Below are 17,631 nucleotides of genomic sequence, written 5' to 3'. Positions count from 1 at the left end.
TATATATATATATATATATATATATATATATATATATATATATATATATATATATATATATATATATATATATATATATATATAATATATATAGACTCATTCAAGTAAAAACTATATGAGCTTTTTGCCTTAGATGATAGTTTTGGAACAGATGTCAATGAGTGTATCAAACTACCTCATGTTTTATTGAATAAAAATATGACAGTATGAGTAATTACAAAGCAAAATTATGAAATACAGGTTATGGTGCAAACAAGAAGACATTGAAAAAGAATATGATTTGACAATACTGATGAAGAAAAAAGTTTTATATGATTGAGGTATAGTAAAGGTTCTGTTGAAATTGTGTCCAGGGGACTAATGTTTCCATGTGACAATAATTCACACTGTATCCAGCAGGAATGCCAGCACTCCATTTATCAGTCTGTATTTCCAAAGTTGGATGTTTCTTTTTCAAAGATAAATCAGAGAAGGAAAAAAAACCTTCACCTCCACAGTTTTGGTCAACTCTGAATTTTTTTATATTTGAAAAGAAAAGTTTACTTGGACCATAAAGAGACATTACTGTTTTGTCACGCCTAATATAAAAAAATAATTTTATAATTTGCTGATTTAGCTCAGCTAGGATTACTTAGATGATTTTTAACTGGCTTAATGTTAGAATATTGGGAAATTGTATTTTTTCATAATTTTTCGATGTCTGAAGTTATAATAAATTGGTCATACTCTAATAAAAATAGGAATTTATATGATTATCTTTAACATCTCTCTCTTAATCAGAGGCAAACCAACATTTCTATTCTAAGGTACCATCTCATACCTAAGACCTCCCTGTCTGATTGGGGCAATCAATAAAACTAGCAAGCAAGACTTCAAAATAAGAATTTTGAACATCACCCAGTCTGGATTATCTTTGGGTACAAATTTTAGATGCTTGAAACTCCATCCGTTTAAAAAATTTCTGCAACTACAAAAAGGAAAAGGATAGCAGAATTGAGTTATCACACTAATTACCAACATTTTTCTTTTTTGAATGAGACAACTACTACTTTGATAATTTGTTGATTGTGCATTTTTGTTTTGATTTTGTCTCAGAAAATCAGATAATATATCAACAATTGTAATAAGTAAAAGGAAAAACAAAAAAGCTGCAAAAGAAGAATAAACTTTTCTATGAAACAGAGAGAAATTGTTCATATCTTGGTCCATAGGAGCTGCTCAACAAACTATTCATGTAATTTGTTCTAGAGTCATTTCGATCACCAAGGCTATTCTCTTAATCAAATGTTAATTTCTATATAGGCAATATGCTTTCTCAACTCGTACTTTTCATAATTTCTCTGTTGTCTCTTCAATGAATGTACTTTTAAAAGACAAAATTCAAGTTTAAACAAATTGTAGAAGCTTATGTTAATTAGGGCTTTAAAATGTTCTCGCATAGCAATAAAGGACATACTCATTTCATGATAGACAAAAGCAGCAACCCTGTTGTCCTTCAGTTTGAGGCATGCATAAATAAATACAAAGATCTCATAAAGTACAGTACTTGTAAAAACACATAAAGGGTTGATTAGGGAGTAGAAGTTTTTGTATCAGTTCCTCCCCCTTAATCCAGCGTAAATTGATTTTGCTTCAGTCTTGTTTCCTTGGTGCTGATTGTTCAGAGCAATAAAATAGTTGCTGTTTGTTGAGTTGACCTGACAAACCTTACAAAGAAATAATTAACTCTGTATAGGTTGGTTTGCTTAGTTTCCTGTATTTTGCATCATACTGCATGATCATCTTTTAATTTCTTTTTTAGTTTATGTTTTTTTTTTTGGCAGTATTAAACATTTGAGGCATAAAACAAGTTCTGACTCTAAATCCATAACATATTTTTTATCTGTAAATAAGTCTTCATCCTTTGACAATTCCTTGAATGCAATTAGTCTTTTGTATCTTTTGTCCTTGCAGCTATCTTTTGGCAGCTTCTCTCTTTAGAGAAAGTCACTCTGTAGCTCATTGGAGAGTTGACTGACAGCAACCTCGGTGAGCACAGATCCTTTAAGTATTCTTGCAGTCTGCTGAGGGCTGTCATCTGTGAAGTTTTCCTTGGCACCGGTGACCATTTCAGTGCAAGGACAGTGTCTGCAGGTCTGATGGTTCTCTGGTAGCCCATTGGACAACCTTGTAGAATTGCATTCATCATTATGATGAGATTGCCTGCAAGTACCCTTCCTGTGTTGACAAATAAATCTACAGAAAGTGGTTCTACAGTGAGCTACATCCCGACACAATGACTTGCGGAAGTTGGGTTTAAAGACCAGATAAACGATGGGATTGTAAAGAGTGGAGGATTTGGCAAAAATGGCTGCCAGAGCAAATGCCATTGGTGGTACATCTGTTGAGTGACCAAATGCTGCCCACATGGAAACAATTGCATATGGACTCCATGCTGTCAGGAAACCGATGCAAACTGCCACAGAGAGCTGAAAAGCAAAATGAAAACACTCAAAAGACTTTCCACATGAAATAAATGATGATGCCAACAGAATAAGATAGAGGACTATTGTGTAGTTACCTTGACAATAAGTGTGTGTGCATTTGTAATCTTGTTCTGCGGAGACATATGTTGCTGCACAGCCTGCCGAGAGCCTCGCACAGTCACCAAAATGAAGGTGTAGGACAGAAAAATCACAGTGCAGGGTACAATGTAGCAGAAGAAGAAGAGACAAATGATGTAGCTCATGGCTGCCGAACTGTAGTTGGGAGCATGCCAGTTGATGCAGCATGCTGTTCCATAAGGTTCAGCCCCATACTCTCCCCAACCTGACAGTGGACCCACGGCAAACACTCCAGCGTAGCACCAGATGCCTGCTACGAGCAGGTAGGCATGGCAGTAGGAGAATTTGTTGCCTGTAGTGAGAGGTTAAGGATAAGTGATTAGCTAATAACCACAGGCAAGGAAATAAACCTACAACAGAAGTGTATAATAAAGTTAAAATACATGGTATTTACAAAAAAATGGCAATTTATATTCTGTGGATCAGGAAGAAGCATTCTTTGAAAATTAAATACATTCATTGTTTTGTGCAAAGACCCCTTTTTAATACAAGACTGAATAAGTGCTACTTCAACTAAGCCTCTGATGTTTGTTAGAGAAAATTTGGTAAAAATAGCATCAAGACCAAGGAATCATAAATGTGAAGAAGCTTGAGAAGGAGAGAGATATCCCAATCTTTGAATGTAACCCAGAACACTGTTCAATATATCATCCAAAAACAAAGGTATGTAACCATTGGCATTTACATAAATTGAAAGGCCTGTACCAGTTTTCTTTTTGGCAGCATTGTAAGTTTTAGTCTTTGTCTTTTAGATGAAAATGCTTATTAATTTTAGTCAAATTAAAGCAGTACTAAATAACTTTTTTGGCTCCCCCTAGTAGATGATCACTGTATTGTTTTGCCTAAAGGAAAACATTTCCCATTAGGACCAGCGTGGTAAAAACCATGGCTAAAATATTTAGCTCCCAGTCGCTTGCAGTTGGATTGAACTACATTTCTGTGTCCAGTGGCAGTGTGACAGATGAATAGCGATGAGGTAATGAATCTAATTGTGATAAAAAATGTCAAATGATGATGTTGAAAATAAGAAGCTTTGGTTTTGTACCGTATTCCTGCACCGCCTCCCCTCCACGACACCTGACTGATGTATTGATGAATTTAGTGTCTTGAAGCCGATAAGCCGATGTTTGATAATTTCACAGTAAATACACATATAGATCCTAGCAGGAAAATGCAGCATTGCCTGATCATCAACCGTGCACAACTTGCACAAATATTAGTAGCCTTTCATGGAAACTTAGTAGCACTGACTTCGTTCTTTATAATGAATGGGAAAAGGGGAAAGTGATGTATGCCATAAAGCAGTCTGCACATTTGTAGTTATTTTGTGTGTAAGGGTTACTGCCATACTCCTCAAAGTTGTTTAGTACCGGTGAAGCGATACAGACCCCCTCAGGACATGATAGAGTTATCATTCAAGTAGTTGTAAGTAGACTTATAATCACAACAGTTATGAAAATATTTTATGAGGGTTGAAAATGTACTTAAAGTTGGTTTAAGTAATTTAATATCCAAAAGTTGAAGTCAAGTTTTCGTTGGTGGTAACTCAAAGAAGACTTTGTCTAGTTTTAACTTGATTTAGATTTGTTTTAGGGAGTGTATTTTCTATATCCTATATCCTATAAATCTTATAAAGTGAATAGAAATATACTATATGTATATATAAAAAAACATATATATATATATATATATATGAGAATATATTTATTGTCCATCTGATAATGTTTTAACACTTCAAATTGACTAAATACCTGTTTTTTTTTTATTATTTTCATTTGTTTCTTCAGCTAATGAAATGTGAAAAATTACTATATGTAGCAAACAAACATTCTTTTGCTTGGTGCTACAAGCTGATAGATCAGAGGAAAGATATTTAAGTAGGCGAATATCTCTCGCTCCCCATCATTTGTTATGGTTCTTCCCTTTCTGACTTGCTTTTAGAATTTCTTTTTGAGTTTTCAGTTATTTATGACGTTCTGTTTTGTTGGTCACTGGTTTCTTTTCCATTTTGTGTCATATTTAAGCTGTGTTGCATTTTTGGAGTTACTCTCTGTTGCCCCCTTGTGCCTGTCTGCTTTCCTCTGGCTCCCATTTAGTCACTTCTATCCACACTTGCTCCATATCGGCTCATTAGCCCATTTTTTGTTCTTTTCTCTATATACTGTATACACACCACCTCTGCAGTTAATCATTGCTGGTTTCTCTTTGTTACTTGGCTCCTCATGTGTGTTTTACCCTTGTTTTTCAGTTTGTTGGATTTTTTTTTCAGTTGCTTTTTTTAATTTCTTTAAACCTGCAAGAACTAATCTCTTCTTTTGGGTCCTCAACCAACCTCCACCCAACCATGACATTATTTTCCATTTCTACAATTTTTGCCTGATTCAGTTTCCCTTTCATTTATTCAATTTTTTTAATCAGGAAATCACATATGTCCAAACTTTGTAGACAAACACTCCAAACTCGTGAAACTGTTTACAAATTACAATGATAATTTATTTATTTTAATTTATCAAAAGTACTAACTTCTAGCTCCAAAAGGTATAATCTAAAGGTGTTTTTACAACAAACACAAAAGCTCCAGCTTCGCCTACTTGTCTTCACTTGAAATTTGCCTGGCCAGTGAACGCAATTTGCACAGTGGGAGAAAGGGTCCCACATCATGAGCCTCCAAGTTGTTTCAACTCAACATGGCCAACTAGGATATCCAGCCTTAACTTGCAGTTTTTTTTATTTTTGAAAGCTGAACAAGGCTGTCAGCATCCCTGAGTTGACCAGATTCTCAGAGACGGGACCAGTGGGGGTGTAGTGTGTCTTCTTACTTGCTTTGGGCAGAACTCCAAAAAAAGTGAAAACAATGTGGTTAAAAAAAGCAAGAGATGATGCTACATGCATTTCCGATTAGTTGTACTCTTACCTAATTCCTTACATGGTTGAATAAACACTATCTTTTTAGCCTGCTGCTACACTTCTGATGCTGCAGTTCAAAGCTTCTCTTATTTTATATCAATCAAAATTTGATCGCTCAATTAGTTGTGGAGTTCCCGCTACACAAAGACTACAGGGATGCTTATGTTAGGGGAGGGCATTTCTTACATGCAGAGATTATTTGAAGCATTCTGCATACTGATAGTGGAATTATGTTCTATTTTGGAGGCAAACAGATGGGTGAACAGGCCCACATACACATATATAATGTAAATGATCTACATATGAAATATGCCTTTTTATTCTTGTTTTTATTATTATTTTCATGAAAAAATAACTTTGATGGATTATAATGATGTGGTTTGATTTAAATGGAAATATTGGATATTGATATTCTGTGTAGTGTTATGGGCAAAATTAGCTGATTTATGCCAAGATAGTGTTAAAACTGAGTGTGGAACACTAGAAGATGAAAACTAGGTAAGAAGTGAAAATCAGTCATTCTAATTTGATGACAGATTTTAGTTGGCGTTTGGTTGACATAGAATTGAGTTGATGGTAGTTTTCTTTGGGATCGACTGATTCTAAAGAGGTACAACAAGTTGGGTTTTATTTAGAAACAAGCCAGCTGAAAAGAAATTTTTTCCAGCAAAAAGATTGCTTTATACTAGACTACATTGGATATCTTAAAATACAACCCAGCTCTTCAGACATTTGGTCGTGATCTTGATCTCCCAGCTGTTTAAGAGTGACTGCACTGTAGTTGTGAGTTGTTGCAAAGCTCAGGAGGAGCTTTTAGTCTTTACCACAGTGCTATTTTCAAAAGGTACTGTAGAAGGAACATGATTCAAGAGTAACTTAGCAGTACTTTAAGCACTGATGTATGGCTTTGCATATTTTATTATATTGTGATTTACTGCATCTAACATTATGTTAATTTAGGTTGGTTAAATACTTCTAATACAGTTTTAACAAAAACTATTCCCCAACTGCACCAATGATTAGCAGAACATTTTGTTGCAAATTACCCTCTAGTTTTTCAGCAATGAACTGTGGGCAATAATGTCGTCCACAATGTTAAAGACCATTATGGACATTAGTGAGCATCCTCTTTAGAAAGCTGTTAAACACCCACAGAAACTCTTCAGTTAGAGGCTTCTTCTTATCCAATGCAGGGCAGACCACAAACAAAGATCCATCCTGTCTGGAGCTATCCACATCTACAACAACCCTTTGAAGGCTGATGAATTACTTTGATATCTTATTCCTTTGAGATCAGTTAGTTATTATTGAATTGAATGTGGATTGAAATTTACAGTATCTCTATCGTCTCTCGTCAAAAGTGGCCTGCTGTCATATTCCAAAAGATTGAGGAGCTGTTTATTTTTACAGCAGTGCATTCTGACAATAGCAATCGAGGGGGCTAAAGCTAAAAGTCACATGGTTAGTGACCCAAGGTGGCAAAAGTTAAATGGTGTTGCTTTAAATCAAATACTAAGATTCTGCAGTATGCAATTTGGATGTTTGATTGTTGCTTTCATGACACCTAACTTTCTATAGTCAAAGGTAAGCTGTGCAGCATGTCACAGCATTTGTGCCCCAGTGTAAATCACAGGATCAGTAAAAAAATAAATAATAATAATAATAAAAAAAAGCTGCCACCCTCTGCTGTAATTGATTTCGGCAAGGACTTTTTCAGAGCACATTCTGTGAGAACACAGACAGTCTTATCTGGCACCATACAGCCTCCTCAGCAGGATGTCAGCCCCTCTTACTCTTCAAGCTGATGCTGGGGGAGGCGATTACACCCAGTGGCACTTGCTGAGCTGCATGGTATTGGAGAAAGTGTTCAGATAGCCAATACAGATTTTTATCTATTGGCTTTTATCCATCATGGAGCATTACTGCTGAGCAAAAAACTCCAAATATTCAAGTGACACATCAAGAATTCTGCAAAATCTTTTTGTGTTTAGTTTTGTTAAGAATCTGCACATAATTTTGTAGCAAAAAAGAACTCTAATATTTGACTAAAATAGTGTAATATTCTATTTTGTTAATGCCAACTTAAATATGTATGAAATATTTATATTCAATGATTGATATTTTTATATAAAAATATAACCATGTTGACACCCTGTCTAGAATGTTATGTGAGACATTCTGTCACTTTCCAAGACAATCTTTAAACGTGTACAATAGTAGTTTTTTTATTTTTATTTTTTTTTTATAAATCTTAATTGTAATAGAAAACCGTGAAAACTTAATTTCTTCAAAGTACAAAGACTAAAAACCAAAACAAAAAACATATACAGAATTTGGTTGTCAACATAGAAATAAACTGTGGAAAAGATATGTTAAAAATCATATTAATTTCAATCAAATCAGTTTTCCTACAATAGTACATCAACAGAATGTTTATAGTGGTGCAGAATAAAAGTATTCAACTCAGTTTATGTATATAGGGACAATCCACAAGACATGTCATCTCAAGGCACTTTACAGAGACAATTCAACCAGATCATACAGTCAGATTGGTTCAAAGTTTTCAGTAGGATTGCATCATTGATTCGACAGCAATCCCTCAAGTCAGGGATGCATATAGCGACAGTGGACAGGAAAAACTCCCTTTTAACAGTAAGAAACCTCCAGCAGACCTACAGTAGGCTAAGTGTAAGAGGCCATCTGCTGAGGCCGACTGGGGTTCAAGGAGACAGAAGCAGAGATACAGAAAGAAGCAGAGTTACAAAAGGCAACTGTCAACCAGCTCCACAGGCGACCCTGTTCATGAAACACACAGCCAGGCAGACAAGGTCCAAGCCAGCTCCCATGTCAGAGGAGGAAATTGAGCACATACAGTTAGTCACAGTCAGAGAAACAGGACTACACTGAAAAACAGGCCAAACTCCAACATCTATAAACAAAGGTGTTGATGGCAGCAAAACATCTGATATTTCTCTCTCAGAACCACATGGTAACAGACCACATGAAGCTCCTATGACAAGAAAAAGTAGAGAGCGCATAAAAGTTAGTTGTGGAACTTAACAGATACGGCAGAATGGGAGAACAACAATAGAATAAAGTAGAATTATGAAATGCAGTTCCTATGTCCGTCCTACAGTTGTCTAAGGATAACCCTAGCCACTCTAGCTACGTATAAGCTTTATCAAATGGAAAGTTTTAAGCCTAGCCTTAAAAGTAGGGAGGGTGTCTTCCTCATGGACTATAACTGATAACTGCCGTATTTGACTATGGTCCCCGGTGTCTCAAATACCACGTTTCTGACTATGGGACTGTTACGTTCCATAGTGCCCAGTAGAGAAGTGCAGCGGTAGAAGCTGTGATTAAAAGTGCTGAACAGTTTGAGTAACTTAGAGATGTACTGTATCACAGAAAAGAGAATTTAGCTCGGATGTAGAGCGCCAGAGCACCACCACAGAATGTTGGTCAGCAGTCAAAACAGGAACTGAATGATATATATTATACAAATATATTTTACAAATATTACTAAACTTTAAATATTCTCTATTTTATCTCCAGTATAGAAATTTTATTGTGATAAATAATCAATTCCAAACACAAAGCCAAGGTTTTTCTTTGTTTCTGAAAGCTTTTTTCCATTTTTTTCTCACTATACATCTATCTTTTAATCTAATTCATGTTTAAAGTATATTCTACAGTTCCAACAGCAACATCTGCAGTATAATATATTCATCACCATCTAAGGAGTTTCCCTTAAAACATTAAATATTTCTGAACCACCATTATCTGTTCAGCCTTTCTCTGGAGGAAAGTGTCACCAGTTGCAGGGTTACAGTATGTATGGAGTAATGTGATGCCTAGTGCTAAAATAAGGGTTTATTCACAATAGATTTGTATTTTTCTCTGGGGACTGTAAGATGAGTAGATAAGGGTTCTGAAACCTGGATTTATATTTTATAAATTGGATTAAAGCATAAATGTAAAACTAAATTATAGGTATTTATATTCAAATGCTAACCCCCAAAGCAACGCTTCATGGTATTTCTTCATCGTTATTGCAGAAAGTGCAGTTTGGACATTTTAACATTTTAACATTACAGCATGAAAAATTCTCAGTATTTTAAAGCAACCTGGAAGGCGAAGGCTATATCCGTTTTCTCCACAGTGGGAGCCCAATTCCACAGTGAAGGGGTTTGCAACTCAAATAGGTCTGTTCCTGTGTGACTATGACTCAAACCTCGAAACAAATCAGCTGGGCTGCTGCCATCAACACCTTTATTCATAGATGTTGGAGTTTGGCTTTCTTTCTTTAGTTTAGTCCTGTTTCTTTAACTGTGAGTAAATGTATGTGATCTCTTTCATCCTTTGACATAGGAACTGACTCAGAGCTGGATAGAACCACCTCTGAAGATAGTTAATAGTTATCTCTTTGTACATCTGTTTTTGTTTTTGTTTTTTTTTCATATATCTGCTTCTTTAATTTGAATCCCAGTTTGAGGTCATGAACCCCAGTCTGCCTTGGGAGAAAGGCTCTCACACTGACCCTGGTTCTGCTGGTGATTTATTTGTGTTAATAGAGAGTTTTCCCTTTCTACTGTTACTGTATTCATGCTTGATGTGAGGGATTGCTAAAGCACCAATGACAAAATGCAACTGAAAACCATTGCTGCAAGCCCGTCCAGGAGGACCATGTTCAGCAGGTAAATAACTTGATGCAATCAGCTAGTTTTTCCTTTATAGAGACTTTTAACTAATATGACACTGACTCAAATGAACTGAATTGAAGTCCACTGAATTGAAAAGGCATGTAAGGTTGCCATGCATTGCGGTTGAAAAGAGAAAAGCAAAAGGTTAGACCTAGTTCTTTAGGATCACTCTTTGGAAGAAAACTCTACATTCAGTTGAACTAATCCATTTGAACATCATAACCTCACTAAGGACATAACCTGAATAAGGATTTATATGAACTAACATGTAGTGTTCATAAGCTGAGTTTTTTTTTCTATACACCAGCTAAGAATTCAGAAATGCTAAGTCCTTAAGAGCTCATGGCAAAAGTAACTTTGAGTGGGTCCAAGATCTCAGAATGTTTCAACTTAAAGAGAAAACTGTCTGTCTGCAGGTGTGTTGTATAATTAATGTATGTTGTTCACATAATGCCTACTGGATTACATGCACAAGCTAAGTGTATTTAGACAAGCAAAACAAACCAGTTGTAACTAGTTAATCCCAACTCACTACCCTCCAAGCAAAAAAAGCTACTATCAAAAAAGTAGAAAATAAATAGTCTATAATAAAAATGTATTAAGGATTTTTCTCTGAATCAAAATGTTCAAGCATCAATGTTTGGGCTGAACATGCAGAGCCTGTCATGCTCTTCATGCCAAAACTCTCTTCCTTATATGAGTTCTTGCATTTCTGCGTTCCAGATGACTGTCAGAGGATAAACTAATAAGTCATCTTATGTCTTTGTATTCATACAAGGTCAGAAGGACACAAGAATTTCCCTTTATTTTTAAAAGTAGTATAATACCTTCTGTGACAAGTTAACATGTATTAGGCCAGTATTGATTCGTTTGTTTTTATAACCTCTGCTGCCATAGATTTCATATACAATAAGATATACTGGCAGCCGTTTTGTGCTCATGCTTGTCTTCTATTGTTCCTACAGTGTACACCCAGTGTTAGTTAGCAAAACTGGTCAGCATGTTTTAGCTTTGTTTTTTCTTGAAGGATTGTGGGAATGAGTGTGACAGTTAACAACTCAGCAGAATTGCCCTTTGTTTTAAAAAATTTAAAAGCAAAACAAAAAAGCAAAGGCAGCATTGTGGATGCAAGCATTATAATTAAACAGAAGCCTTTTTCTGGATGACCAGAAATGTAGAGCAGATTAACTTTGCAGAACTTGCTGACATGCTAAAGAGGAAATTCAGCCCTTCAGGTGTGGTGGAGCGGGTATTCATCCAAAAGTTTAAGGCCAGTAGCACTCTAGGACTGAAACTGCAGACAAATGATAAAGGGATCCAGAAGTAGATATTGTAGTTTTGTTTGTTTCAAAGGTATTCTAAATAGGATATACTCCCTTTAAAACTTACTAACTAAATCTAACTTTGAGCCCAGGGATGGTATTGGGTTCTTTGTCTTGAGGTCTCATAAAAGTGTAATGATTTGTCCTCATTTGCACTTCAGACACTACATAAAAGGCCTGCTGTCTCTTGTGTTTTATAAACTTCATAATAGAGCATGTTTGCCAATTAGACAAGAAGAGATCTTTGAGAATTAAAGCCACCAAATGTTCAGCCTAATTGAGAGCAGAAAGCACATTTTATTATATTAAAATAAAGTCAGGATGAATGAAGAAAAAGTAATTTTAGTTCAGTTTCGACTAGAATGATGTTTGCATTGAGGTTATTTAAGAATTTAATGTCTAAGTCTTTGTAATTTAACTCACCATTGCAGCTGGATCTCATTTTGTTTTTGAAGCAGCTCTTCTAACTTCTAAAGTACTAATAATTCTAACCGATAAATTATATTCAAAACTGTCCTGTCCTGTGAACACCTGTGGTGAAAATAGACAGGCATAAATGTGGGTGGAATATGGAGCATCAATGGCACCTGTGCTTTGGGATTCCACCAGTCTAAAATACATTCAAGATTGAATCATTCATCTAAAATCTTCAGAAAGATTGCATGTAATTTTTTAAGATTATATGATATTTGAAAAATATACTCTTACTGTTAGGCAACATAGATTGCCTAACAGTAAGAGTAATTAAATAATTAAATAATTATTAAATAATTATAGTCTAATAATGTTTGCAGGACTGTAAATAGATAAAGCTAGTTGTCTTCTCACACTCATTAAGTTGTTATTTAAGGAAAACCAATGATATAAAACTACTAATAAAGCATATATAACCTGACCTTTGATTTGACTTATTTGCTCCAGTTTAGGTTTTCCACTTTCAAAAATATTGGCATAATTTAAAACTTAGATCTGTTTAATAAACTCTACTGTATAACAACATTTCTCCTCTATTTAAATATATATATATAATATATTTTTATAATCATATTTGTACCCAAGGCTTTTATTTTAGTTTTGTAGAAACCTTAAACTGAGAAGTCTACTCTCAATCAAGATGCCTTCTAAACTTCTAAATATCTTATCTTACCTAAAATTATAGAAAAAAATAGTTCCTTGTTGTTTTTGTGAGCAATTATACCATGATCACTGATTGAACAGTTTCACTCAGGTTTCAGAGCTCTTTATAGCACTGAAACAGCACTGATAAAGAGACACTAATCATCTTGCTATTGCCTCAGATGGACAGCATCTGAGGCAATGCCTGTTCTCTTGGACCTCAAAGATGAATTTGTTACAGTCTTTCAAAGTATTTAAGTTTGAAGGCCCAGCCATACTATAAAGACCATACGGCTTATGAGTAGAAATCTACAATTGTACACACCACAACACAATTGTCTACTTTATCTGTTGAATAGTAATAAGGGAATATTGCAAAGTAAATCACCCAACACCATCGGCTGTGTTTCCCCAGATAAAAAGATTTTTTTAATCAAAAGGAATAATAAACTTAACCACATTGTTTTATAAGTAGAATTAAATGGACCTCTTTCTAAATTCTCTTTGTGAATTTCTATGGATGCTATTAAGGCAAGTGTACAGATAAAAGCCTAGTGATGCTCAAACACTTGTCCTTTTGCCTGCCCTGCATCATTCTTTATAAAATTATTCATCCATATTTAAAGAAAAATAATTCACTCCACCATCCATTTTCCCCAACAGTGTTTTGATATTTGCTGGACATTTATTTGCATTCTTTTAAGAATTCTTCACTGGCCTCAATCACTGAATACGCAAGTCCCCACCTTGCCATCCCCTCCTCTCCTCCTCCACAGGCATCTCACCTGTAGAAATCCCTTGTCTTTTCATAAGAAAAGCATTAATGCACATCACATCCCCCAACACTTTGTACTCAAGGAAGCCATATGAAAGCCTTTTCTAATTGACTACTGACATTTTGTTTAATGAAGAGAGAGAGAAACAGACCAGCTGCAGCTAGCAGGCAGGCAGAGTCTTTAAAGACAGTTTTACTCTTTTACAAATAAAAAAGACAAAGTCTTGCATGTTTTAGAAGTTTCCCTGTCTTTGCACACCTGAATTAAATAAATGTGTGATTAGCAGGCCCCTGCAGCCTACTGGCTGCTGAGGAGGATTGCAATCATTTCATGCAGGTGTGCTTGGATAGAGAAACATCTTAAAACGCAGAACAGTGGGTCCTGAGGACCGAGTTTTAAAAACACTGATTTAACGGGTTTTCCCATGTAACAATTCAAGCTTCCAATAGATAAAGATGCTTTTTCTCTAAGTCACCAACAGTATATTTGAGCACTCAATAAAAAGATTAATGAAAAAGGAAAACTACATTAACTGATATATATTGCCTGTCAGACTAGCTACCAATGCTTAGTTCCATAACTCAATGCTAAGCTAATATTCAAAAAAAAAAAAAGTAGGTTGATTTAAAGCAATATTGTGTAACTTTCAGCTTCTAGGGTCATGAGATCTGCATCTTCTAGGCTTCTAGGTTTTGCATCTGTTTGGTCGGCTAACAACAACTTTTAGCATAGTATGCTCTCATGTTTAAGGTGTTATTTTAAGGGGTTATTTTAAGGTTTTCAGACAGAGCTCTGGGTAGTTCAATCACAGATCTTTTCCCTGTTTCTGACATGGCAAGCCCATATGGAGCTTGCAGCAATGTGCATGGAGTTATATATTAACCTGAAAAATAATATATCTCAAATAAAGACAATACCCAAAAAGTACAGTGTTGCTTTAACAAACCTTTAAAAAAAAAATAAAAAATCAAATGTTATGTGGTTTAAGCGGTACAATCCCCCTTTTTAATGTAGCTAGTGGTTTGATTATCAATGGACATGTTTGTTATTAAAGCAGTTATTCAAATTTGAGGCTTGGACTGCACAGACAGATGGATTTGCACAAGGCAGTGAGGATTTTTCTTTGTCATTTTTTGTATAGAACCAACAAAATATTGCAAAAACTAAAGAGTTTCCCAATCAGTCAAAAAATAAAAATATTAAACAGACTAGTAAAGCATATAATAAATGTAATATACTTCCCTGATGGCAGGAGCTGTAAAATACTGTTTATTAAATCAAGATAGTTGGTTTATTAGAATGTTCCTCAAATATTGCTTTATTCTGGTCCCTTCTAGTAGTCAAAAAGCCATAGCATCTTATGAGCAGTCTGTATTGCTTATATCTGAATTAATTTCATGTGTTAATATAAATACTAAAAAAATAACCTCAGGCTCAGAAGCAGATAAGAAAAAAGATTCTGCATTTTAGAAGCCTATATCATAAACATACAACCTGTATTTCATCACTTTATTATTTATTATTCTACAGAACAGAAACTCTTTCTAAAGCCCTGAAATGAAAAACGTTCAGTAATATTAAATTAACTAGATGGAACGTTTAGTGGAAAATTAGACCTATTTACTCTGTGGTTTTCTCCAAATATATAGACAAGATCCTGACAAACTGTTATATTAAATTATCTTTCAATCAGATTATATCTGGAGATAGGCTGGATTCGATTGAGAACAAAGGTACATAGAAAATTCCTGTCAATAATAAAAAGCAACAATGTTTGTTTCATAAAATGTTAAGACATTTAAAAAATGGAATTGAATTAATCACAGATTAAGTTAGTTGATGGTATCAGTTTTCATGCCACAACAAACTTCCCCCTTCCTCCAAATAGGCACAAAACGGGGGTGGAAAAAGTTTAATGAGCAACTTGGAAAAAGGAGACATAAAAAAATCAAACTGAATTAGTGTCCTGGAAAAACAGATGCGGAAACATACTGCTTGTGAAACTCTCCTTGCAAGTCCCTTCATTTCATTTAGAAATGATCCCAACTTTCTGTGCAACTGAAAGACCTGGCCTAGAAAAACAAAGTTATGTAAAAAATAAACCTCATGTCCAGTTGCCTAGACTGAACTTTTTCAAGATTCACCATGACCTGGATGACTGAGAATCTTCACAGGTGTGAATAAATCTGAATTTTCAAAGTGCTTATAGAAAATGGATAGTTCACCTTACATTTGAGACATTTACTTCTAAAGCGTAGTCAGTCCCTAATTTAACTCTGTCTGCATTGTTTTTATGTGTTACAATGACCCAGGTTTCTTGTATAATAATCCAAGTATCTATCTGCTCCAAAATCTTTATCAGTATGATGTCAGGGAAATCATCTTAAAGGCTTTGTGTTTATAATAGTAAACTTAAAAGCAAAGCTAAATGTAAGCATCAAGGTCAGCATTACACAAGATTAATCCAAAACAACTATAATCCTTTCAGTAATTATCTGTGTTGATGTCTTTGTCTGATGTTATAATTACTTTCCTCTGCTACATTTCACATGGAGCCTTCATTTCTGAAGATCTACTGTTTTGCATTTTTCTTTCAAAAATCTACTTATTATTTTTACTATTTTCACCTAAATCAACTCAGCGTAGGTTGTACCTTGGCTTAGGTACAGTATTGTTAAATGTTTTAAAATCTAACAAGATTTTTTTTCATACCTCTTCACTCAATTTCATAAATGCAAACAATAAGTGTTGCAACAAAGAGAAGCTTAACCTAAATTGCTGATATAGGTATCCTATTTCATTGTGCTTTCATAGATTATGGTTTCTGAAGTGTAGCTACAGTTGCAGCAAAAACGGAAAGACCTTTGTGCAGATACATACTTCAAGGTAAATGCTATTATGTGAGAACTTTAAAATAAATATTTTTTCCCTTCTCTTGGCTGGTAAATACAGAGTATTTATGCAACCTGTTACTTTTCATGTTCTTTTCTGTGTGGGTTGGCACACACCCTGTGTACTGTCAAACAGTACAGTGGCTAAATGTAGCCCTTTATATAGACCCACAATCTGGTTACAAGATTGTAGATACCTGGGATTTCTGTGTAAATTCTTAGTCATCCTGGCCATAACAACCACAAAACAGTCCCGTTGCATCTGATTTAGGGCTGTTTTATGGATACTTGTCATGCAAATTACTGGTCACACCTTGATTTCTCTTGTCCCTCTGGTCACATTGTTTTCATTCTTATTGAGGCTTACCATAAGGTTTTCCAAGCCTGTTTGATGAGTTTATTTCTTTCATAGTATCAATGTATGCATCTTTTTATGTTTCATGTGGCAAGATTCCATTTTTTTTCCTAAAAGTATAATGGAGGATTTTTGTAAAATTTTTGAAAAGACCCGCCCTCTATCCTTTAAAAAAATGCACTTGCACAACCTTTACCTGCCCCTGAGAGGGAATGTTCGAGAGCATGCACAAGCCCATTTCTCCTTGTGCACACTCTGTTTACAAGTTACTGTTTGCATCACTCATACAAGCTTACTTTCCAAAAGAAGATTTGCAATTTTTCCATTATGCCAGACTCGCCACCAGTAAAGCCGAACATACACTGTACGATTTCTTGCGCTTTTAGGACCGCTTCTCCATGCGATCGGGCATAGGTTCAGCTTCATTGTGCATCGAGTTGTATACAGGGAGTAACGAAGGGTGAGTTTGAAATTCAATCAGCTGTCGCAAGATCACATCAGAGCGTCGGGCCGCACAGTGTGAGAATATTCATCATGAGCTGTGAACTTTTAAACCCTGCAGTTTCATTGTACAGCTTAAGCTGTAGCTGTGTGCAGCAATTAAAAATATTGCACAGTGTATGCCCGGCTTAAGTGAAAATGGGGATGAGTACGTGGTCTTACGTAAACATATCACCAGAATAATTGACAATTAGGAGGATCATATATTTCAATGATCCACCCAGACAAAAAAAACATCCTCTATTACACCTTAAACAGAACTGATTTATGAATAAAATCTGGGATAGAACCGTTTTTGGGTGTATAGTGCGCTTTCCCACTTGGTTGGTTCCAAGGATATCAAGAGGGATTGTTTATACCAACAAGTACTGTATGTTAAACCCAGCATGTGTACCTGTGAAAGAAAAGCTTGTAGTTAAAACTCTGAGCTAAAACCTTAAAGGAGAAGTTCGGTCTT

General features: G+C 35.2%; 1 protein-coding gene across 1 annotated transcript in view; it reads right to left on the bottom strand.

Annotated features, from left to right (window-relative positions):
• Positions 1-655: 655 nt before the first annotated feature.
• LOC107087597 (opsin-5-like) overlaps positions 656-17,631 on the bottom strand; it is an 86,602-nt gene continuing 69,626 nt past the window's right edge. Inside the window, exons 5-6 of the mRNA XM_015379258.1 lie at positions 2,561-2,895; positions 656-2,468 (exon numbers count right to left, since the gene is read on the bottom strand). Coding sequence (XP_015234744.1) covers positions 1,977-2,468; positions 2,561-2,895 — 827 coding nt within the window. The 3' untranslated portion in view covers positions 656-1,976. The remainder of the gene's footprint in view (positions 2,469-2,560; positions 2,896-17,631) is intronic.

This window comes from Cyprinodon variegatus, unplaced genomic scaffold (genome assembly GCF_000732505.1).
Source record: "Cyprinodon variegatus isolate N-32 unplaced genomic scaffold, C_variegatus-1.0 Scaffold188, whole genome shotgun sequence".
In the NCBI taxonomy this organism is placed as follows: domain Eukaryota; kingdom Metazoa; phylum Chordata; class Actinopteri; order Cyprinodontiformes; family Cyprinodontidae; genus Cyprinodon; species Cyprinodon variegatus.
This window is presented reverse-complemented; position numbering and strand designations above follow the sequence as displayed.